We start from the raw sequence: 25,147 nt of genomic DNA, 5'->3' as shown, positions 1-25,147 counted from the left end.
TCGAATTTAAGACTAATCAGCTCTAACAAGATTCATATACCGTGAATTTCTGCAGAAATGTCCGATGTTTCTTCCATGTCTTTTTGGGGTTTTGGTGAACTGTCAATGTCAATATAAATTTTCCAACCAAAACAAAGCACAAAATAATCCAAATTTCCTTGAGAAGTTCCGGCTAAATGAGTTCGGGATTTATATCTGAGGCTGAATTGGCGGAGGCGAAGAAGAAGCGCCAGGAAGAGTGGGAAAAAGTGCGAAAGCCCGATGATCCTGAAGGTGATTTTTCTGCTTTAGTCAATTGAGTGTTGCCTCACGTTTTTTTCGTTTCATGGTGCTCCACAGAGAAGCCAGAGGAGCCCTACGATGGCCGGTCGCTGTATGAGAGGCTGAAGGAGCAGAAGGACAAGAAGGACTTGGAATTTGAGGAATCACGGAAGCTGAGTAAGAACTTCCGTGGTGGAATTTGTTGTTTGTCTGAAAGTCGCAGTGTTTTACAGAGAATCTCATCCGTGGCCTGGATGACGATGAGATAGACTTCCTGGACATGGTGGATCAGTCGAAGATGAATGCAGAGAAGGCAAAGCACTTGCAGGACCTCAAGGAGCTGCAGGAGTTCCGGGAGAGACAGAACACCATCGATGAGAGCCAAATTGATCGAGTAAGTTCTGCCACCAGGAGTAAATCTTCATCTCAGAGCTGAATGAAAATATCTCTGGCAGAAGCGGAAGATTGAACTGGAGAAGCCGAAGATCAGCAAGAACCTGTCCAGCAGCCACACATCCCAGAAATCCATTCTGAAAGGTGTCATTGTGAGGAAGCGCGAAGCCGAGGGATCGTCGAGAGATGAGCCAGCCGAGAAGAAAGGTCTCGTTTGTCTGGGCGTTCTTCCTGGGATTGGCAAGTATGACTCCAGCGATGAATCCGACAGTTCCTACACGGACATCGAGGAGATGACGACCCCGTGCTGTCTGGACCTCGTGGGCAGGAAGATCCTGAAGAAGAGCGCTGAAGAGTGCAAGTAGTCAATAAATCACAATTTTTTCTCGCCCTTTCATTGGACAATTCTGTGGATTCTGCAGACTTTGTGGTGTTGAATTCTCTTTCTCTCTCACTTCGCCTACACTCCGCGTAGCTGCGCCACGATCAACGAGAAGGTAACTGGATGTTTTCACCACCCACGACCAAATTCACCACTCCACTTCACTGTCATTGCGATGGAAGGTGGAGTGTTTTTGTGAGGACTTTTTCCTGCTTGAAAATAATGCAAAAAGTGCTCTTATTTACCCAAATCACCCACAATTGGTGTCCAAATGTGTTTAATTGTGCATCTGGTGGAATAAGTAGACTGACTAGCGAGCATTTGTCGCGAAATCTGTGAAGACTTTTTTCTTCTTTGCTGTGCTGCCTTCCATTTCTCACACCAGTTTTCTCTCCGTCTCGCGTTGAGTGTGTGTATGCTTTTTGTCGCAGTGGCTCCAGTCTTCTGGGCTGCTGCTGCTAATTCCACATCTTGTGTGCTATCAATTAGCCAGGCACTTTTCGTGCATTGTGCGCTGTGGGGCGAGGAGAGAGTGCATCTCACTTGTGTCCTCGCAGCCACCATTTGCCCCGCGCCGGAAGGGCGCGCTCGCGGAGGCCGACTCTCCGCCGACCGCTCCGACGACGCGTCCGTGGGAGTGCCCCAGAGTGGTCCTTGCGTGAAACCCAGTGACTTGTGATCCTCCCCGGATGGGGAGCAGAGTGCCAGACAAATGGTGTGAGTGAGAAGCCAATCAGGATTACACAAGCAATAAAGCCCATGGATAACTTATCGACGCCGCCACACGAGAGGTGAGTGCATCCTCGCATGCAGCGCACGCCCTCTGCACTTCCTGTCTGCCCCCCTTCCCCTCCTCGCGCACTCCCGGAATGAGCGGATAATTTGATTTCGCAATGGGACGCCCGTTCAGAGGGTTTCTCAGCGCAGCACTTTGTGCACTCCGTGGAATGCTACATTGAGACAACACTCTTCTCTTATTTGAATCTCTCTTGCACTTTACTTAACGTAAAAGTTGTAAAAGTACAAATAAAAACACAAACAAAAGTTTATTTTCCAAAATTGCACATCCTTAGTATAGAAATAATCCAAAATTGAAGTAAAAGAACGCGTTTTTACAATGTCAAAGAGGTGAACAAAGGACAAATTTCTTAAATTATAAATTTCGCAAACTTTCCGTAACCTTTACTCTAAATCTATCTTACTCTTTTACTAAGAATTCAATTAGAGAAAAGTACTTCCATTTATGTAGTTGTCCATTGCAAAGAGCCCTAATGAAATGCGCATTTTTCAGTGAAAACTATAAAAAGAAGTGGAGAAATAAACCGAATTTTGAGATTCAATGTCATTTCAAAATATTGTATAACCAATTAAAAAAGAAAAAGAAATTATTCAGTGCTTGAGGTCTTGAGAATTGAAGTGAATCGGATTCATTGCGAATAGCCAGGAAACATTCTTATCTTTTGTGTGGCTCTCTTGGTATTTTGAATGCGACTGCATTGTCAATATAAGAGCAAATTATCTTGCGAATGTTGCACTTGAGATTCCATTTATCTATGAAAGTGTTGTCCCAATTTTGCACACTGAGAAACCCGCTGATTGTTTTTCTTCCACCCGAGACACAGTTGATGTCACCTCCTTGGCAATGATGTCAGTGTCTTCTTGTCCCTCCTTGTGCAGTGCCGATGACAGACGGTGATGATGAAAAAAGAGCTGTGCAAAACATTGCGAAATTACGTATATAAATAGTTTAAAAAGTTAAATCCCAGAAGCAACTATTAATTCTTTTTTTTTCTTTGACTCTTGCATGGAAAGGGAGAGAGAAATTAAAATATTAATATGATTTTCTCTATTCAGGATGTTTAATGTTTATTCTTTTGCATTTAATTTCTTTCTCTCCCTCTCAATTCTGCTATGCTTTCTCGTTCTTCGCGCGCTGTAGCATTGTTTAGAGATAAAAATCGTGTTTTTTTTTATTATTCATTCCTCCTTCACATAGAGTCTCCTCAACATTAATATATTCATGTGTGTTTATTTACATTAGTGGAAGAGGGAGAGAGAGAGAAGTGAAGGCAAGAAAAAAGCCTCATGTGTATATTTTTTACCACTCCAAAACATGTACTAGTGTGTGACTTATGGTGGTTTTATCTATCTCCTTCCTTCTTCTTCGCGCTCTATCATTAAATTTCTTCATTGCACACACTTGTACATTTGTAGTTTGGGTGTAATTTCTTATTTCATTCGTGGATAATTTTTAATTGCCACTTTTACTACTCATGGATGTGGAAAATGTCTCCCTCTTTCACTCTTCCTTTGCCTTCAATGGACTGCTGGGACTGCTTGTGGGTGGTTGGAATTCATTGACGACAAAGCAAGGAAAACAGAGCAGTAGATAAGGATTTTTCTTTATTGGATTTTCTAAATTTGTGTCCCCTTTTTTGCATAAAGCGATCGAGCAAGAGAGAGAGGGAGAGGGAAAGAATTTAAGACTTCCCTCATGTGTGAACCATGCCAAGCGAGTGTCTTGAAATAAAATCCAGTTGAATTGCATTAATTTGTATGTGGGCTTTCTCTGTTTATAGACCAGTGTTTTGGCTTCAAATAACACGTGTCAGATAATTGTGGGTGATGTGAATGGATGAGGGGGAGGAAAAGAGTCATAAAATTGCCATTTTCCATCTATCTCAGCGGGTTTTCTTTCCTACGGGAAGTGGAGATGAGGATAGGCCAGCATGCTGGTGAATTTGCTGTATGAGAGATTTCTGCGAGTGCTTTTTTCTTTTTAATGGGAGAAATGTGATGCTCCGCCTTCTCAAATGCTCCGCCCCTTTTCATATACACAACAATAATTTTACACCAAATAATCTGGCCATGAGTGTCAAAGTATTTCTGCAATCAACAGTATATTATTCTCATTGGCATGCAATTATGTAATTTCTCTACCCAAAAACGGTCATTCCATTGAGTGCTCATCTGAAGTTTGCTAATCAAAAGCACATGCAAGTAAGTGTTTGTGCTTCTCACTTTGGCAGAATCACCCGCGATTTGCATAGGTGTGTGTGTGTGTGTCTATATATAAATAAAATTAACCCGTAAAATGCCGTGTAGAAGCGCAAAATTACTATTCATGAAAATGGAAAACATTGGTAGAAAAAACAATACAAATATCGCATCAAACCTTGCCACCGGTGAAGTAACACTATTTTATTTCTACATTTTACCAGTTTGCCAAATACACCATCAATCAGCATCAAAGCATTATTATCTCCATGTGGTGGCTTTTCACGATGGTCTCAAGGCAAACATTAAATAAATGGGTGGATTATTTTAATGTAGAATATCTCTTTTACCAAAATACACATTTTGGGGTGGTGGCAAAAGGAAATTCATTTGCAAAAAGAAGTGAAGTCATAGATATTTGTTTCTGTACACACTTTTCATCTTCGAGAAGTAAAAATTTGTCACGCTAAGCTATCAAAGAAGATGATGTAATTGAGTGTTAAACAACCAAATTCTTCTGCAACTCATTTCTACTCTTCTCAGTTTTGTCTCTCTTCATCGATTATTGATATATAGTTAGGAGATGTGAAGATTTTCTCTTAGATCTAAATTGCTCAAAATTTGTGGCGGATTTTTGATAAAATTTCGCAATAAATTAAAGTCAATTTAAGCAATGTTAGACATTGAGACGCCTTCAATATTTGATATTTTAAATTGACACTTCTGGCCAGTTTCATCCCTGTAAAAGTATTTTTTTTTTTAACTAAACTCAAACACTTGAACTACTTCGGAATGGAGTGGAAAACTCTTCGCACCAGAGATTCATTCAACTAAAACCGTGCCTTTGATCAAAGGCATTCCCTTTTTTTTATTCCCAAACACACACCTTGCTGGCACATAATTTATTACGTCCCTTTCACAATCGATATTCTCCCTAATAAACACGCCCTCTGATTTATATTCTTTCTCCCAATATAAATTTAATTTCCAGTCCACAAACTTGACACCAAAACTAACTCTTTGCTCTCATGTGCTTGAAGTTTTCCATCTCTCTCAAAGAATGCCAAGAGATGGCTCAATTTATGAATCATCAGGCATCACGCCAGATTCTATACCGACATTTTTTATCGACATTTACTTTGCCTTTCTATCCCAAGTTTTTGCCAAGTGTCTGAATCATGCACAGGGAATTTTTGACTTGACTCTTCCCTCCTTTTGTTCGCTGGCTCTGGATGATATTGTGTGGCAGGTGTGTGTTTGGGTATCGAGTGATAATTTGCAGCCTCAGTTTGAGTGGAGAAGGATGAAATAAATTGGGTGGGTTTTTGTGCAATGAAAACATTCCCTCCCTTCGGCAGGAACAGAAATAGAGAGAAGATATCATCTGTCTGGGTTTTGGGTCATCAAATGCATATGGTTTGCCTGGAATAGTCCTCGAAATAAACTCTAGGGAATCAATTCCAATTGCCAATGCAATGACCTGATGGCTTTTGGGAATCCATATAGAATAATCAATGGTTCTTTTCATATTCACGAATTGGAAGATGTGTTAGAAAAACATGTTGTTTGCAATATTCACACACTGAATTTCCCTTGAGATATCAGGTGAAATAAATATTTTTGAATAAACCCGTAGTGAGAATAGAATGAATTTCACAACAGAAATATGTGATTTTTCTCTCTCTCTCTCTCTGTCTGTGTTTGTTGAAATCCAAAACACTGAAAACATCTCAATATTGTACCGTATTTCCTGCTCTCTCTGTGTCGACTGCCTGATACTTGTGGGTGTTATTCACCATCACTGCTCTTATCGTGTTTAACAGTTTCTTTAAGTTCTTTTTTTCATCCACTTCTTCATCGTCTACACTTTTTTTTCTCACTCTCTCGCGCTCTGTTGTTGCTATATTATTACATCCACATGTCTCCTCCACAACAGAGTGCAGAGATCCAGAAAGTATTTTGTGAGACATGAACGGAAAGAGTGCGCGCGAGGGAATTGTGTGTTGTTTTGTTGGTGAAAAAGGAGTAATATTGTGTGAAAGAAGAAAAATTATCGTCGAAGTGAGAGAAAAGTGAACATTTTCATTGTAAAAAATTCATCCATTCAGCAATTTTCCTCTTTTTTCTTCTATTGTGTCAAATCAAAAAAAAATTACTACATATTTGTTTTTCTTCACACATGAGCATAAAATGCCATTTGATTGACTTTAATTTCATGTTAAGGAAAAATATATGTCGGACGAATGAAACATTTTATCACCGTGGCAACACATTAAAATACTTCAACTGACATTTATTCATTGAAATTCTTCAAAGTCTAACAGATTTTTCGCATATCTTTCGTATTATTCTATCTTGCATATTATCAAATATATGATGCTTCACGTGAGAAATATAAATGGAAAATTCTTTAACTATTTTTTATCGTAATTTTATAGACCAAAAATGGATATTAGAAAAAGCAAAAGGAATTTGTACAATTTGCATATTTTGTAGCGTGAATATCCTATTTAAATTCCCATTCAATTAAAAGTTGTGTACCAACACACGTCAAAGGGGATCGGATTGAATGCAATTGAATTGTTTGATAGGAAAAATACATTCTCGATGACTAATTGCCTTTAGTTGTATCGAAAACATAATTAAAATTTCACCGCCGTGTCCCTCCTCGTCTCCTGATGAAATCCACATCAATAAACTGTTGCATTTAATTGTCATTCGGTGGTCGAAGCGGTGTTTATTCAGTGTCAGATTAATTGCATCCCCTGGTTTTATTCTGCATGAGTGCAAATTGATGAAATGTTGGTGCAACAGGCCGAAAGGGGTTTATGACACTCTCTATGGGAAAATCATGCTAATTAGCCGTTTTTTCAGAAATTAAATCAAATTTTCAATGGAGAATAATATCAGGAACGGTGTAAAAATTCGGTGATTTAATAATTACAATATTTGCTTCTGCTCCTCTGCATTTCTCTGGGATTTGCAATACTAATGAATATAATTTATTGATGTTCAATTCTGACTGAGGATTTTCCAGAAAATTCCCCACACAACACTTTACGTAGCTTTTCGCATTTTCACACTTATATGTACTAAGTATATAGTATAAAGCCGTTCCATTATCACATTTGGTTGTGGTGTTTTCGAATAGCCAAAAAAAACATGCTGAAGTATTTATTGTTGAGGTGTTTGTAAGGAAGTGTGACATCACCTTCTTCCAACCCTGACTTTTTCTCATATTTCCCATAATTCACACTCGTACAATTTTCTTTGCATTTTGTCACCATATTATCTTCTCTTTTGCTTACATTGCAATCGGTTGAGACGGCAAAACTAATCGTCACGTCCTGAATGAATCATCGTCATCTTAATCTCGATGTTGCGAATGATGGGAAAATGTTGAGAGGACAGAAGCGTGTTGAGCATGTTTGTTAATATAATAATTAATATCATGGGGCGCAATATTGCTGATGGTTAATTTGGATTGGGTGAAATTTTAATTAATTCTACCCATTCAATTTGCATAATTATTGTCATGAAGACAGACAGAGAAGTTCCATCAATGACAGGTGTGTGTTGAGGGTGAGAAAAGAGAGAGAAAGAGAGAGAGAGAGAAATGTTGGAGAATTAATATAAACAACTCAAGGACAGTTGATTGACTGTGTATTAGAATTATAATTGGAGATGAATTGTGAAAGAAAGAGAAAATGCATGTCTGAAGGATATTGTTTGGCATTCCAATCAAGTGTTGGGGAAGAGGGATTTTATGATGAGATTTCTGCGGAACCGTAAAGATTTCACGCTTTTTTTGGCCATCTATTTTAAATCACAAATTAAAGTGGGTTAATTTTATTGGTCTGACGAATTTTTACAGCATATTCGTTTTCTATAATAACAGAAGGAATATATATAAAGTCTTTCGCCTGATGTGAAAGAGTGAGAAAAAGTGTGCAAAATATGCACATCTAAGACATTTCCATAACTGTGTGACTCGGCCAAGAGTGAGGAATTGGAGGAAGGAAAAAAAATGGCTAAAGCTTTGGAATAAAATTAGTATAATGTTAATCTGTGTGTGTGTATTTGAAGCTCGTCGCAAAACTATGACACGCTGTTAAGAGGCGATTTGAAGTGTACCTGGCTAAGTGAATGCGAAAATATGATGTGACTAAGTGTGATTCTATGTATTAAATGGTGAAAAATTCCCCCCTTCAGAAGCTCGTGGACTTTTTTCCGTTCACTTTCAGTGAAAAGCCATAAATTTCCGATAATAAATATATATTTCTATTTTATATTTACGTGCTGTCGTGCGATTTGTGTGTAAAAGTAATAAATTAAAAATAAAATTTACCTCATATTGTTGAGAATTTGTCGAATAGCCATCATCAAATGCAAATAGACGTGCGTACATTTATCGTTTAGCGATGATGTTCTCATTTCTTATTTCGTGTTTTGACTTCTTTGCCTTCTTCAATGTTAAAATTGCGACAGTGTGATTTTAAAATCGCGTGTCTAGAGAGTGGAGAAAATCAAGAGACTCAACAGTGGGTGGCAAAAGTTTGGTGACATTCAAAAACAAAACCTCTCTAAATCTTTGGGAGAATCGATTGGCAATGGAATAATGTGAAATGTAGTGAAAATATTCACCAAGAAAAGGAAAAAAAATGATTGAATTTGACACATTTCTCATATCTCTTCATCGGAAAAGTTGTTAATTGCTGAAAGCATTTTGATAATGTATTGTTTGATGTTCTAAACTTAATACTATTGTCTGTATGTTTAGAAAAATTTCACCATTGACCGATGAATTCCTGAAATTCTGGGTAAAAATTTTTGTAGTTTGACATGAATATTTGTGGTAAAATGAATTCTCATGAGAGAATTTAAAATGTGAGACAAATTCCATGTTTTGTCCAAGTAGAAGATGAAAAAAAAAATCTTCCCACATGAAGACACGCGACGTTTTTTCTCTCTCTCTGTCTCTATGAACTAATTTGACGGAATGAGAATAATATTCAATTATTAATATCGGAATTGATGAGAAGTTGGTGGAATTTGGGGTGTTGGAGTGTTGAAAAATTGGCGTCATCTGGGGCCAAATCGGTAGAATTTCGAAGATCGACAGACTTTCCAATGTTGTTATTATTGCTCTTGGCGCTCATGCCAAGAATATTATCGTCATTACATTAGTTGGTCATATTGAAGAAAATGTTTCTTAGACAAATATTCATCATACGTTGTCCATGGATCTTTTTTTTCTATTTGCTACAGCGCGCGAATTTTCCCCGCACTTTCCCATAAACTGTAGTTTAGTGTTTTTAAGTGCATTTGTGAAGAGTGTATTATTTTTTTTCTTGTAGTAATTCAGATTTTTTTTTGTTTTTCTCTTTCATTTACACTTTGCCTTGGTGTTGGAATGCTGATGACGGTATTGTTGCTCGTTGATGGTTGTTTGCATTGCATTTTTTGAATGACATTTTATGAACAATTCTGGTTGGAATAAAAAAATATAACACGTACGATGTGTGGTGCAAAAACACCGTGAAAAACATACACACGCGCAGCAAACCACCGCCGCCGCCAGCCGCGCATCGTGTCCAAGCGGGAAACGGCTCAGCGGCCGCAGGCCAGATGAATGGCGCCGGACCAAGACGACCGCAGACACTCGTGTCGCCGCTGGAGCAGCAGAAGTTCATCGTGCCCGCACAGTCGCTCACGCTGGTGATACACAAGGACTCCAATGGCTATGGCATGAAGGTAATTCGCATCTGTGCAGACTTTTCACCCTCACATTGACCATTTGTTTTGGATTAAGTGGCACGTTTGGTGCATTTCCGCATGTGAAAATTGATTCCCTTTCCATCCCATAACACAGGGAGAGAGAGAGTGTGAGTGAATTTTGTGGGAATGAAATTGAAAGCCGCGGCAAATTGATGACTGGAATTTTTATTAGGGGAAAACGAGGCTGATATGTTGAGGATTTAAACCAAATACAAAAGCGTTTGCAGGAATTGAACAAATATACGACAGAGTGTATTGAAACACCATTTATTGATGAAATCACGTTTTAATTTGACGCAATTCTCATTGCGTCTTATCAAGTAAATAATAGAAATAATTTGCCAATTTATATTATCTTGAAATATCAACTCATAAAGATGATGATTAAAGGCAACACTTAAATCCTTAGTAATGCGATCAGAATTTTGGCATAAACAATTCTGAATGTGTTATTGTGTTATAAATATAGAAATTAATGTCCAAATAAGCTCTGCTCTGCTGTAAAATCCCCTCTCAAAGTGAATTTGCAGTGTGAAGAGAGTTTTATCATCTTTTGTGCACCACAACATTTTCTTATTGCGTGTCTGATGAATAGACGTGCAATGAGATGGGAAATAAGTTGCTTTGTTGGTGCTGAATTTAGTAGTTTCAACCGTTTAAAACAATGTTCTAAATTCCAGAATTAAAAGATTACTTTTTATCCTTTTTTGATATGAAATTGAAAGAATTGTTGTAGTTTAGAAATTAATTTTTCTCAAGAGCCAAAGAAAAGAATTACAGTGTTTATTGTTGTGGAATAAAATTAGTTAACATTTAATGTCTCTGATTCCACCCAAAACCTAAAGGTATCTGGAGATAATCCTGTGTTTGTGGAGAGCGTAAAACCAAATGGAGCTGCTCAGAAGGCGGGACTCATAGCGTCGGATATGATATTGAAGGTATGACGACAATAAAGTGCTTAAACTCTGGCAATTTACTTCTTTCAAATGGCAATAAAAATATTGACAAATTAGGTTGGTTTTCGGACATACTCTCTAATAACTACTGCCTTTTTTTCGCTGTTCCTTTTCAGGTCAATGGAACACCGGTTCGATATTCAACTCACACGGATGTCGTTAAGTTAATTAAATGTAAGTTTTATGAATTTAATATCACACAATTGCACTTGCTGAGATGTGTTGGCGGGCGGAGGGCGAGAGAGAGAGAGAGAGGGGGGCGGAAAAGAGTGGTTGACGTTGTGGGAATAGGCGCGATGAGGGATGCCATTGCATTTATGACATACTGGAGAACACGTCATGCAGAGAATCAAGGGAGATGAATGCAATTTATTGCGTGCCGTCAACAAGTTGTGTGAGAAGAGAGATGTTTGTTGGCTGTGTGTATTAAAGTGTAAAATGGAAAATCACAATCAAAAAGTCACACATCACGAAATGGTTGCGCTTTTGCAACGTGAAAAGAAGAGGGTTGAGTGCATTGGGAGCAGAAATTGGTAACTTTATTATTTATATTTGTAATGTCACTTGGCTGGGCAAAGGAATAATACCATAATGTAATTCCAGCTTGATTATATGCTCAATTCACTTGTCATGTGACACAAATACACGCTCGCACTCCCAAGTGGTTAAAGGTTAAGTGTATTAATTAATATTTGTATTTATAAAAGTCCGACTGAGTGTCTCGCATCGAGACACATTGGGTAGGATGTTGGGAGAGATGGTGTTTAAAATGTATTTCATTGATATCAAATCAATTTAGAGTGTTTATCAGTGTAATTTCTTTGCTTGGATGGCAAATCGAGTGACACTGATTGGTAATAATTTCTTATTGTGTTGTGTAAATTATTATTTGAAATTTTTTTTGTCAATTATGAACTGACAAATATCAATTTTGCAATAAATATTCTTACAAAGTCTCTTGGTCGCTCAAGAGCGCCATCAAGTAATAATTAAGTCAATGAATGATCACTCAATGTACAGTAGAATTCAGGGTGAAAAATAATAACATTTACAAATACACACACGCTCACATGAATTTCTGTAGAGCTGAGAAATGACATGATATGTCTTCTAATGGCACTGAAATTTTCTCTTTTTCTGCCGAATAAATGTTGAGTGTATTGTTTGGATTGATAGAGTTTGCATTAGCATAAATACAGTTAGTAATGTGCAGTATTTCTCACAATTAACTCCCATTGAGAGAGAGTGCAAAGGAAGACAATGACGAAGAAATGCAAGAAGCTAAGGAAAATTATCAATTGATTGAGTTGTGTATTTGTTTGTGTCTATGTGTGTGTGAGAGAGTTCAATTGACAGAATATGTTTAGTGTAACACTATAAAATGTGTTTCTATTGCAGGGTGACGCACACAAGTACACAGTCTAACATCAGATTCAATATATATCATAAAATGCTCTTTATAAATCCATTGTTTTGATACAAATTTTGATTATCTCATAGTGGCATGAAATACAAAAAAATATGTCTTCTGTGTGATTAATTTCACTTCAGAGCATGAATGTGTGTGTTTCCTTATGAATAGCAATATATATTTCTGCGATTTGTATTACTTTTGTAGCTTGAAGAGATTGTTCAATTGAACCCTTAATCGTGGTGGATTTATTGATAAGACTTTAGAAGTGTGTTGGATATTAATTTCCATGATTGTCTCTGTTCCTTGCAGCATCTGCCACTGTTGAGTTAACTATTCAGAGAGGAAACAAAATGCAGCGCCCGTCGAGTATATCCGTAGGACCATCGACGCCTCTGGCCCAGCGTGGCGGCATCACAGCCCCAATTCCCGTGGACGTAAGTACTTTTGGGTGGGGCTTATGGGTGGGCGGTGCTTACTTTGCATATAACAATAAACATAACAATTTATTGTACACATTTCTATCTGAACAGCAACACAAGATGCGCGAAATGGAGTTCTCGAAAATGCAAACGCTGCGTCTCATGCTAGAACAGGAGAAGAAGACCTACGACTCACTGGTGGCGGCCAGCAATAGTGGCGGAAGCAATAGGCAAGAGATGGCGCGTTCTGAGGCGAACATTCGCAAGCTGCAAGAGCAATTGCGCCAAGTGTGTGGAGAGGTATGTGAAAAGATGCTCTATTGTGACTTTATCAGCACCAAAGTGAAATAATCTTATGCAATTTCTCCTCCTGGGCAAAAGTATTGCTCAAAAAAGGGCAATAATCGCCAATGATTGATTGCCGGATTGTGTATATTAATTATAATATTATAATGGTGAAAATGAAAAGCGACGCGAGAAGCGACGTTCGAGGAAGAGAAATTGCATTTTAATACAATTGATTGCACCGTTTTCCACCTCGCCCACCCCCAACTCACTGAAGAGTTACAATCTGACTTATTAATGTGTGTTGAAAACAGATAATAATACAACGTTGCTATATATCTATTGATATCGTAAACAGAAGTGGCAGGAAATGGAGATGAATTTATTGCGAAAGTTATAACAAAAAAACCATTCAACTTTTGTTAATCAGCAACGCTCCATTAATTAATTCATCTTATATCTCTCTCACCTTCTCTTTATGCCAAAAAGATAATAATAAAAATAATAATAATAATACTACATATACAAAACATGAATAAAAAGTCTCTCAAAGTTAATTTATCCGTAAATAACAACGAATTTTCATTGACTGGAAGATGAAAGGATAATAATAATAATTTTCGCCAAAAAGAATAAACACATCGCGCGCAGAAAATGTGTGATTAAAATGATTTACACAATTGTGGAAAGAAGATGTGAGGTTTATGGGATTAATTTATCTTTTTTCCATTCATTACAATTTTTGTTTCTTTTCATTTAATTTTTGCTCTTCTTACAAATAATATGCGTAATTACCATCAAATGCAGATTTTCACACTCTGTTCAACATCGAAAGTTCATGGTTTAGAATTGGATAAAAGACACCAACACACAAATACAGACACTTTTCTTAGGAGTCTTCATTTTAGATTTAAGAGATTTAGAGATGAAATCATCCTTTTATTTATTATACCATTTGTCTCTTGTGTGTATAGAAAATGTTCTTTTGTTGAGCATTTTGTTTATGGAAAAAAGAAATGTTCATGGAATGTTGTGTGGAGTTTTTTGATCGACAAAGGCTTTTCTTCTATGTTACTTAGTGAATGTCTGATATGGAAAAGGTTCTATTCTATTCTGTTTATTCATAATTAATCAATAAATGTGAATCTGTGGATTTAGAAAAAAACAATTTAGAGCTCTTCACATTTTTGTTGTTTGAATTCTAGTGTTAAAATTTGAATTAAAATTGAAGGCAATATTTTGAAAAATATACAAAATATTGTACATATTCTATGTTATAATAGAATAGAGCCCGTTAAAATATCATTAGAGAGAATATCTTAAGAGAACGAAAGACTATTCTTGATTTTTTCGTTTGCATTCTTTGAAATGTTTATTTTCTTTTTTGTGATGATAGATTTATATTGAATTCCTCAAATTGCCAACAAGTGATTTATTTTTCCCTCCGATACACAAATTGGGAACGGAGATAAATCTCTCTCGAGAGTGAATTTGTCAGAGGGAGGAAATTGCATAACTTAGTATCCTGCGACATTTTGCATCAATCCAGGAGCGATGAGAGATGCAAAAATAGTAAAATTGTGGTGACAACGACCACAATTTCTTGATTCTGTTTGCAGGATATGAACTTGCTGCTCTCACATCCTGTCCCAGTCACTTTTCCAGCAGCAATAGTGTCGCCGCCACAGCAGCAGCAGCCATCTACGCCGGCATTCCTGTCGCTCTTCCCGCGCTCGCTCTCATCTCTGAGCCTGGGCACGTGGAAGAAGCCCATGGATCGGGTGAATCCTGGGCTGGCGCCAAATATTCTCATGAGCATCAATTCGGAGTTCACGCCGCATCACACGCCGCTATTGTCGCGCCAGAACACATCCGCGGCGGCGACGGCGAAGAAGTTGAATGTGGAGGTGAAGAGTCCACAGAAGGGTGACATTCCGCCGCCGCTGCCGCAGAGGAATGCGCCGCGACGCATGGCGGACGCCAATGGGGCGTCCGCCGGCAGTCCGCTGCAGGTGTCGGATTTGGATCATTCCTCTAGTGGCGGCGGCTCGACGCCCACGCACAGTGCCGCGCCGTCAGGAAAGAGCAAGAAGCGCACAAAGGCGAAGATAAAGGCACTGTCGGATCCGAAGATGAGTTCGCAGATGCTGCTCGAGGCGGAGAGGGTGACGTGCAGTCCGCCGCCGTTGCCGCCGCGTCAGGGTGTGGATGAGCAGCAATTGAATAAGTTGAACAACAATAGGCCGCTGCCGAATAGCATTGAGACAGTGCTGAATTATCCCTTAATAGCGACATGTACACCAGTTAGGGACAATCTGTCCGCTTTTCCACTCTCACACCGACCAAATATTGTACAGCAACTGCAGCAGCAACATCAGCTGACTAGCAATTTCCAGCACCATCATCACCATCACCAAAATCTACTATCTTCTGCTAATAAACCTACTGTAAGTACTGTCACGGCACTGAGTCTCTGTGCACCGAAAACTTTTCTCTCCACCCGCACAAATACACATACACCCGACACAATCTTCTTCACGTCACCCCCTTGCTTCCTTTCTCTTTCTCGTGCCTCCCTAACACAGTCCGTGTTGTAGATAATTCTGTTTGGTGTCAAAGGGAGACGATGTGGAGAGATGGTGAAGTAGCTGGAAATGGAGCGATGAGCGTCATCTTCAACGATAGACATAGCTATAAACTAATTTCACTGTGGCACAACCCATGCAAGAGTGTTGAGATTGGCATATGACGTAAAAAAGTGCATTCCATGTGGATTTTTAAGAATAAAGTGAAAACAATAAGAATTCTTATAGGAAATAATGACAGTGTACAAATATACAACACTTTTGTGTGGGATGTGCGACAATTCATAAACTAATTACATTACAAAATGTGTAACAGCTAATAACTTTCATACGTGAAAATTGTTATATTTTATTATTAGCTTGCTTTATGCATGTTTTCCTCTATTTGTGCTTGATTGTGTGGTTTTGGGAGTAGTTTTTTTTTATACTCTTTGGTGAAATTTTGCTGCTTTTCAGCTTTCTTTTAACATATTTTCACGACCAATGCATTCAATTTATCAGGATAGTGAAAGAAGGCACTTAGGAAGTTGATAGGAGTTGATTAGGGACCCTTCCTTGCCTATTTCTATACGATTTTTTACTCTTTAAGGCATATATATATTTTTTAGTGATGTTCCCCCAGAAAAGTCATCCTTTATTTGTATAAGTTTTCTTTTTACAGAAACCAATGTTTTATTAGTGCTTTTCCTTCACGCAAGCACTGAAAATGTGTGTGATTTACAGTGTGTTTGTGTGACACTGAGTAAATGACACTGCAGAGTATAATATGTATTTTTGGGTGGGAATATTATGTCTTTTTGTGGCGATATAAATGTTAAAAATTTGACACATAGTGTGTTTTGAGAAATCCGCAAAAGGGCTGATAATTGAATGGTGTTGTGACTTTTCAGGCTCTCGGTTTGACTCCACAGCAGTTGAACCAGTTGAGTGGGAAGCATAGACGTGTGATCTCATCTCCTGAGCATGTTCATCCCAGGGATTCCGAGCACAGTGAGTGATGCTGCCATATCTGAGGGATTGAAGAGAGAATGTGTGCTAAAGAGTGTGTCTTTGCAGGTGATCAGCGCATGAACAAGTCTGCGACGGGATCGTGGGATTTGATGGAGAAGGACAACGAGAGAACACCACCGGGAACCCCTCCGCCGCCGTACTTATCGCCTGGCAATCAGGCCAGTGGCCAGAGTCAGCGCGAGGAGGCGGATGCCACGGATGCCCAGCGCCGTGGCAGTCCAGTGACATCGCCGACATTCCATCAGAAGACGCCAATTTCTGCCGCCCAGGCGAATGTCCTGCAGAAGCCCATCATTTCGATGGAGGACGACGAGATTTCCGATCAGGAGGGCTTCATTGAGGAGCACGGACCGTTCAGGTCGCTGTCGCAGCTGCTGGAGCAGGAGAATTCATCCTATTTAGCGGTATTTCTCAACTTTGTCATGTCCAATTCCAATCCGGCGCCGCTGCTCTTCTACCTCATCACGGGACTGTATAAGGAGGGCAATGTGAAGGATATGCGCAAGTGGGCGTACGAAATACACTCCACCTTCCTCGTGCCGCAAGCACCACTTTTGTGGGCCACGGTGGATGAATCGCTGGCGCGCGAGGTGGACGATGTGCTGCAGAAGGAGTACGACAAGGGGGAGATTCTGCGGAAGATCTTCTGGAAGAGTCGCATCAAGGCGAAGGACTTCATCAACACACAACTGCAGGAGTTCCAAGTGAAGCGTACCGCCGGCTTGGGCACAATTTATGGGCCCAGTGATCAGCAGCTGCAAGAGGCCAAGGGTGACAAGACCAAAGAGCAACGCATTGTCGAGGAGACACTCATTCCAAAATTGCAGCAACTCGTGTAAGTTTGATTAAGGCGGAGGGGGAATATTCAGATGAAGTCAATTGCCTGCTCTCTTTTGCAGTGATGAATTGGATCGTGAGGCGCCGAATGAATGCCCCAAGAAGTCAGCCCTGTGTTCAGCTTTGTCGACAGTTCTGCATCGGATCTTCGTGACACGCTCCAATCCAAATAGTCCCATTGACAAGGTTCATCATTTTGTCAGTCGCGAGAAGAGTTTCAAATCGCGATTGATGGGCAAAAATAGGAAGGTGAGATAATCGTGGAAATTAATGCTTCTTCTTACTCAATTTCTTAATTTATCGAGCAGAAAACAAGACTTCACTGTAACAATTCTGATCTTAATTTAAATTCTCAGTTAAATACACTTTACTTTACCTTTCTTACTGAGATTATGCTTCATTTGCTATTTCTGTGATAAACACTGATTAACGATTGAAATTTTCACAGTGTTTTTTTTTGCATCCTTTGCGATGCAATTTGGCATAAGAGACTCAATGAAATGCTAAATGATATTTTTCAGTGCGATTAATTTATTCATTTTAGGGCAAATCAGTGGAAATTATTCATCTAATGACACTGTGTCTCATTCCAGGCCCTTGTTCTTGGACACCTTCTAGTATTACGTCAGTATTATGAGGTGACGCACTGCAATCACTGTCAGAACATCATCTGGGGCGTGAGTCCGCAAGGCTATCATTGCACGCACTGCGAGCTGAACATCCATCGTGCGTGCTCGCGCATCCTCGAGGAGCACTGTCCCGGACCGGCGCCGCAGAAGCGCAAGGAAGCGCACAATGACAACAAGATAAGCAAACTCATGGGAAAGATCCGTCCTGCGCATCACTTTATACCGAGTGCGTTGAGTTTATTATCACACTATCTGAGTTGATTAGTTGCTAAATTGATTGTTTCGGCTGTAGGTGATCGATCGCGTCGTCAGGACGATGAGAGTGGCGCTGAAGACACCTTCTGTATGGGTGAGTGTGCACACTTATTAATTTATGTTGAAAAGATTAAATCCCGACACGATTTATTAGCCATCAATTTGGCAGTGCATAAAATTGGACATTGAAGAAAATATTTACTCATTGGGTGACTTTCGCCACTTTCTGGGGGTGGAAAGTAAATAATCAAACAATATGTGTTTGAAGATCGAAGGATCGCATCAACTTTGACCGTGTGTGAATTGACATGAAACGGAAATTCTGTGCAATGACGAAAACATCAACGCACTTTTTCCCATGTTAGTTTTCTTGTTTCTACTCAATGAAATTTGGCATTTAGCCAGATTTTCCACAAACACAACGCGGGGAAAAATGGATGAGAAGGATAGATAAATGGAGAAAGAGAGAGAGAGAGAGAGAGAAACCACACAATTTTGGTTGTTTTGCAATATTCCTCTTTTCTCTGTTTCAAGCGGAAAAGGTTAATCAGCTTTTTGGGGGTCTCTTTTGAAGTTGTACAACTGACAGTGGGAGATTCTTGTGGTCCAATTGATTTGCCTCATCGCAAATTGATTGCGTATATCATTGGCGTCAATTTTGGAGTGAGAGAGAAGAGAGAGAGAGAGAGAGAGAGAAAAATCGTAGTTATTGTTGCGAAATGCCAATATGAAGTATATGTATTTTGTGAGTACTTTAAATGGCTTCACCAGAGAGATGATATCATGGCGATGAATGTGTGTCTTGACGTGCGGTCTCTTTTATAATATCGGCCACACCGAAAGTCACGATGATTGGTGGTCAAGTACAAAGGAATTGTGTGTATGAATGTTGCACATTTGCTGTTCCACGCGCGCGATGAGGTCAAATTCTGGCGATGAGAATAAATCTGAGAGGAGACTTTTGGTTACTCAGTAGTTGTGACCAATTAGCATGCGTCAATTGGATTGCGATGTCTCTTTGAGGCTATTAATAGATTCGATGGTTGATTTGGAACAATATTGTCGCAATGAAATGCAGTGACGTCTAAAAAGGGATTCTCTCTGATCATAAATGTGAAAGGAGAAAATATCTGTTTTGATCAAATAACACTCTTAATTGATGCATTTCCATGTCCTTGTGAAATTCACTGTGCTTGTAAATTCAAGGAAGCTCGAGTTCAGTGGCACTTGAATAAGATTTTACATTGAGAAATGCTGTGACAATCACTAAAATACCGATAGAATATAGAGAAATCGCGACATGTTAACATCAAACATTAAATTGCGAAATATGCAAAGTTTTAAAGTTCATAAGACACTTTTCTGGATTTTCGAAAGGCTGCATTTTTTGGTTAGTAAAAAAATACACCCTGATTCGATTTTGCATTGAAAATTATGATAAATACGTGTAATTCTTCAATGTCTACTGTGCAAAGTAGCTCCTCTTTCCCCTAATCGGTATAGTCAAAGTTAGTTGTTCTGACGCACTTTTTAGAACAACAAACTCTCTTTTTAATAATCCAATTAATTCAGAGTTACTTCGTGTGCACAGAAGCTTCGTTTGTTGGTGAACAGAATGAGTTTGGCGGAGAGTTTAGCTCGATAATGTTGCATAATCACTCTTGTTCTCCCTCTTGTCTGGGTTCTTTCCTTTTCATCTCCAGCAATGTGTGACGGTTAAATTGATCAAAATGAAGAGAGATTGATCATTAAATTGAATTTTGATTTTGGTAAACAGAACATGTTCCACTCGCAGAGTGACGAATAATATACCAGAGAATATATTGAGAGGGAAAATTGACTGTCTCTAGTGTGTAGTTTTGTAGCGATGGAGAACCTTTTGTGACGCACACTTTGCTTATGAAGAGGCATTTGATGTTGAGTGGAAAATGTCCTGTGAAAGTTGTAACGGTGAAGTGAGTGGAAATAGTTAAGACAAAGCGTGTGGAGATTATGCTCGTGTAACACAAGCAATATAGTTAAGAAGTTTCCTTATACAACACACAGCATTCATCTATAATGGTCTTCAAATGAAAATTTCACACTGAGCCATATATTTTCCTGTGAGAATTTTCAGTGTGCTGTCTAGTTTCGACGTTGCTAGATGTATTTTGTTATTTGTCGAGTGAGAAATTGTTCTGTCTAACCGGAAAGAAAAGAAGCAATAGAGTGTGGGATTTTGAGGAAAATTGTACTGTGAATTATTTGAGAATGAAATGTGCGGAAAGTTGGTTTGTGATTATATTTTACTGGTCTTTTTGATGCAAAAATTCACGGATGATAAACTACATATCCTCAATTGAGTGTAGTGTTGTAAATTGGTGCATTACTCGATCTTTTCGGTGATGTGACGAGAGGAGAGGCAAATTAAATGTGAAAATGTTGGAGAAATTAACATCTGTCGAGGTTGTGTGGAATTCCACATGCGACGTGCAATCTTTTTCTGCCATAAGTGCGATGTCTGTTTTACACCGCAAAATGCCTGGGACTTTTATGTTTTCTTCTTCTCTATATTTAAAAACAAGAAATAATAAAAAAATCACACGAGTTTTATTTATAAATATCCTTTTTTCAGTCTATGCGCACAAATGCTAAAATTACTTTTCCGGAAATGACTGTATCCGGATAAATAGACTTTGTGAGAGAATACGCTTTCCAATGTTGTATGTAAATAGACAGGAGAAAGAATGGTTTTGAGGATTGTATTTTTTTTAAATTTAATATATGGCTCGTGATTTTCTCCACACTGAATAAATGTGTGGTTTTGTGTGCGTCTGTATTTGTGTGTTGATTTTTTGGCCAATGTTTTAATTGCCATCTCGTGGTTTATTGCGGCGACAAGACTCTCGACTCCCAATGTCGGGGTTAGTCTCGATGACAGAGTATCTCTATGGCATAATGTTCACTCCCCACTCGTGGCGTAAAATCATATGCTTCACATAATAATTGAGACTTTGCGAGGCAAAGAAAATTTCACGAAGGTCGCTGAGAGGTTTTTTAAAATGACTACTTCTCACAGTAAAAACATTCTTTTTCCCCACTAATAAATCCTTTCAGATGACTGAATATATTTTGAGCTTTTAAGCACATCTTGCGCCTTGCGGATGTGAATATAATTGTTTTTCTTCTCTAAACTGTTGTTATAAGATTGAAATAAATGGAAAATTCTGAGAAGAAAAAATCGCCACTATTGTGCAGTGTTATTTTAAGATTCACTTAGTTAATTAAAAAATGTGCTCTCGTGCGAATGTTTCCATCAAAAGTGGAGAAAATATCAATTCCTCGTGAGTTGGAGTAATGGATTAGTGTTTTTCTATTCTCTCCCACTGTGCAATAACTTTGTCAATATCAAGAGTAGAATGCAAGACTTCACCTATACTTTGGAGACAGAGTAATTTAATTGCATTTTATATGTGTTTTTCTCTCACTATTTCATACACAAAGACCAAATGTTTTCTTTTCTTGTATTTGTCACATTCATCAAAAGCATATTCTTTTGCCACTCGTTTATTTAATAGCAAGGCAATCCAATCATTCCCAACACAAAACTTTAAATTTTTACATTTTTGCTAAATTACTATAACAATTTGTTAAAGAATTTGGACTATTTCAATTCCTTTTCAATGAAAAATGATTAGAGAACGATTAAGAGAATCATAATTTCACTGGATGTATTGGCAATATATGAATTTACAATCATAGACAGTGTTTTTTTCTCCTTCCAAGATTAGTAATTTTAACACTGTTGAATGTGAGCCAGTTTTGCACTGGATGCCACAGATTTTTCAAGGGTGTCACGAAATGTTCGGTAACATCCGAAATATTGACTGTGGGATTCTATATAGGAGAATATGTGCAAAGTTTTAAACTTTGCAGTGACTTTGAACTGAATTCGCAAATTAGATGCTTTGGTTGTGTGGTTTTGACTTGAAATGAGCAATTTTATGGGTTTCGTACTTTATGGTGCTTATGCTTGATGCAGAATTTCTGTATTATTCGGTTTCTTCCACAAAACCGGAGCTCATCTTGGGATTTATAATAAAATCTCATGCATGTGTGAGTGTGTGTGTGTGTGTGATGTGTATGTGAAGCAGAAGGAGAGAAAGATGTAGATGCTGGCGTAACATGAAAGAGTGGGAAATGGTATGAAGATCAGTGAAATAGAGGCATCGACATCAGGTAGTTTTTATTCAACACTCGAAGGGTGTTTCATTGTGAGAATGAATGTACAAGTAATCAAAAGAAATCTAGCAAGAACACGAATAAATTAGCGTATAGCACATGTCATAAGACAAAACGTATCATATAGAATCTTATATAGTGTTTGAAGTGTGTTCTTCATTAGACAAGATTTATTTTTATGTATTATTAAATAAATGTCCTTCTATTTATCAATAATAATTTACAATGCGAAACCTCTGAGTTACTCTCTGAGTCACACTTTAACCACACTTGTGACCAATTCAGGTGATTCCCTGTTTCTCAAATCTCGTTTATCCCGTTTTCGCGCACTGAGATGCGCTGCAATGTCTGGAAGACTGTGAGTGAGTGAGTGAGTGCAGTTTGTCTTTTGTGGTTTCTCTCAAGAACACTCCACAAAGCACAGAAAAGTGGTGTTTTTCCTCTGAATTTTCTCGACCAGTGAGATCAGTTTCAGAAAAGGTGGTGCTTGTGCATGAGAGAGATTTGCTTAGCAAAACACTTCTTGCCACCCTGTTTGTTGCTTGCTGCTTGTACATACATGTGTGCGCGTGTGTGTGTGTGTTAAGGAGGAAGAAATGTGGATGAATTAGAAGATGCGAAAGAAGGCAGATGAGAGACGAATGAGCTGTACAATACACCGATTACAAACACGAAGAAGAGAAGGAGGAAGATAAAATTTCTCGTATGGAAACACGTATCAGAATTAGTATGATTTGGTTCTTGTCTCTTTCCAACCCAATGAACTTCTTTTCTCATCACCTCTCATCCCTTCTCACTCACTGTTGAATCTCACTGTATTGTGCACACGGAGATTTTCATCGGGATTTTGCCAAAACCGGTGTAGATGAGAGTGATGCTCAGTTGACTCTCGCTCTTTAAGGTTATGAGATGGTGTATAAAATGCTTTCGCATGTGGACTTTGTGAAGTGAAAAAGAGAAGAAAAAAAAGATTCTGCAGCACTTCTGCTGCAGATTTTCTTGTGACAAAATGAGACTTTTTGTACTGATCTGTTTCTAAAAAACACACACGCGTTATTTCGGATCTAATCCAAACACGACTCGATATGATTGATCTCTGGATGTGGTGATGAAATATTTCACGTTCTTCTTCCTCCTACATATATTTGAGTGTTTGAATATCATTGTTGAATGAAGAAATGTCTCAGTATAGTTGTTAATTGTCTTCAGAATAGTGCTTGTATTTTATAGTTCAGTTTTCAATCTCATGACAGAATTGCAAAGGTAGCAAAGAGTCAAACATCAATAGAAGATATTTGCAGACTCTCTTGCTTCAAAGCGTAAAATAAAGAATTGTATTCCTTGAGATTGATTGAATTTCAGGTGAAAAACTGTAAAAAAAAATTGTGCGAAAAAATTTAAACTTAATTTTTCACTCATTATTTTGCATGTAAATTTTCTTCACTGTTTTTCTATGCTATTTTTCGAGAAGAAGATAAAGCGGTCAATTTGATTTTACACCTTTACACTTTTTGCTGATGATTTTTCTTGAAGAATTTCCTCGGAAAAGGCAAGGAAATGCCAGCGATTGAATGTCGAGTGGTGGACAACTGAAAAAAGATCGGAAGAGAACATGTGTTTGTGTTTATCCCATATAATTAGAATTAATAAACATTGGGATGTGTTTCAATGGGGAATGAAAGAAATAATGTTGTGTGCATTAGACATTAGTCTTGTATATCTTCCCAATATTCGACACAAATAGAATTGTGTGTGAATGAAAGGGAGGAGAGAAATGAAAGATGTGCAGATGGAATGAAGTTTTATGTATGTTCTAAGTCAATCTACTACAAGTTCTTCGATTTTTCCTTGAACTATATTTAGAGGAGAAGCCAAAAACAGTGTGTTAGAGTGAGATAAGAGAACATATTGAGAAAGTGAAATGGATGTAAATTCACGCGGATGTCGTCTATCAGCGGTATTTGTGGGAAATGTACAATATTGAATTGAAGCACACTTTTGTGTGATGCATTTGTGGAATATTGTATTGGATGATTGCGTGTGTTAATTGTAGGTTTTGGGAGAAAGAAAGTGATGAAAGTATGGAAATGATGCATGTTGTCTTTGAAATCCCTGTGATGCTGAGTGTGGCTCATGCCATCTGCTTCTTTTTGCTGCGCCTTCTTCCTATTTGAGGGCTCATATTGCCAAGTCTCACATGGAAAATGTGTGGATCTTTGTCGGGAGTTTTGCTGACGCAGACGAATGAGATTAGTTTACACCCTCGAATTATAGTTAGTGTTAGTTTGATGTTTACCTTCGGCACGTGAAGTGATTCTGGCTGCACCAACAGTTGTTTGTCATATTTTATTCCTTTTTGCTGAAAATTCCTAGGCAGGATGTATAGCTATGCGTATGTAATATCATGTGTGTATTATATATTGCACCCTTGTCGCTATTTGGAATATTTTTCCTCTAATTCTGGCATAATATTGCATTCAAAATCTGTAGAAAATTGACGGTGAACTTTGAACTTCGTCTTATCGTGAATGTTTTGAAAAGTATTTTGCGCCTTTTTGTCTCACACTTCAATTTAAATAATGAATTTTTGCTGTAAGAGAATTATCATTTCAAGGTTGATAAAGCTTAACCCAGAGTATCAGTGGTGCTGTATTTTTTTCTGTTCCTTCCTCTCGGAGAGACATTATAGTCAGTGTGTGTCTTCCTTTTGGCGCACACAGAAAG

General features: G+C 38.3%; 2 protein-coding genes across 2 annotated transcripts in view; both read left to right on the top strand.

Annotated features, from left to right (window-relative positions):
- The first annotated feature begins 80 nt into the window (after positions 1–80).
- LOC132265523 (PSME3-interacting protein) lies at positions 81–1,041 on the top strand. The gene is made up of 4 exons (XM_059766221.1): positions 81–273; positions 340–438; positions 495–655; positions 717–1,041. Exons 1-4 carry the CDS (start codon positions 177–179, stop codon positions 1,017–1,019), a joined length of 660 nt encoding a protein of 219 aa, XP_059622204.1. The 5' UTR covers positions 81–176; the 3' UTR covers positions 1,020–1,041.
- An 82-nt stretch (positions 1,042–1,123) lies between these two features.
- Positions 1,124–25,147, top strand: part of LOC132265518 (uncharacterized) — a 45,477-nt gene continuing 21,453 nt past the window's right edge. The window contains exons 1-12 of the mRNA XM_059766215.1: positions 1,124–1,827; positions 9,595–9,787; positions 10,657–10,749; positions 10,884–10,941; positions 12,491–12,615; positions 12,712–12,900; positions 14,505–15,332; positions 16,361–16,460; positions 16,527–17,316; positions 17,381–17,567; positions 17,912–18,173; positions 18,240–18,296. Coding sequence (XP_059622198.1) covers positions 1,796–1,827; positions 9,595–9,787; positions 10,657–10,749; positions 10,884–10,941; positions 12,491–12,615; positions 12,712–12,900; positions 14,505–15,332; positions 16,361–16,460; positions 16,527–17,316; positions 17,381–17,567; positions 17,912–18,173; positions 18,240–18,296 — 2,914 coding nt within the window. The 5' untranslated portion in view covers positions 1,124–1,795. The remainder of the gene's footprint in view (positions 1,828–9,594; positions 9,788–10,656; positions 10,750–10,883; positions 10,942–12,490; positions 12,616–12,711; positions 12,901–14,504; positions 15,333–16,360; positions 16,461–16,526; positions 17,317–17,380; positions 17,568–17,911; positions 18,174–18,239; positions 18,297–25,147) is intronic.

The sequence above is a fragment of the Phlebotomus argentipes genome, unplaced genomic scaffold (genome assembly GCF_947086385.1).
Source record: "Phlebotomus argentipes unplaced genomic scaffold, Phlebotomus argentipes genome assembly contig_5, whole genome shotgun sequence".
Classification (NCBI taxonomy): domain Eukaryota; kingdom Metazoa; phylum Arthropoda; class Insecta; order Diptera; family Psychodidae; genus Phlebotomus; species Phlebotomus argentipes.
Note: the sequence above shows the minus strand (reverse complement) of the source record. Positions and strands in the feature narration are given on the sequence as shown.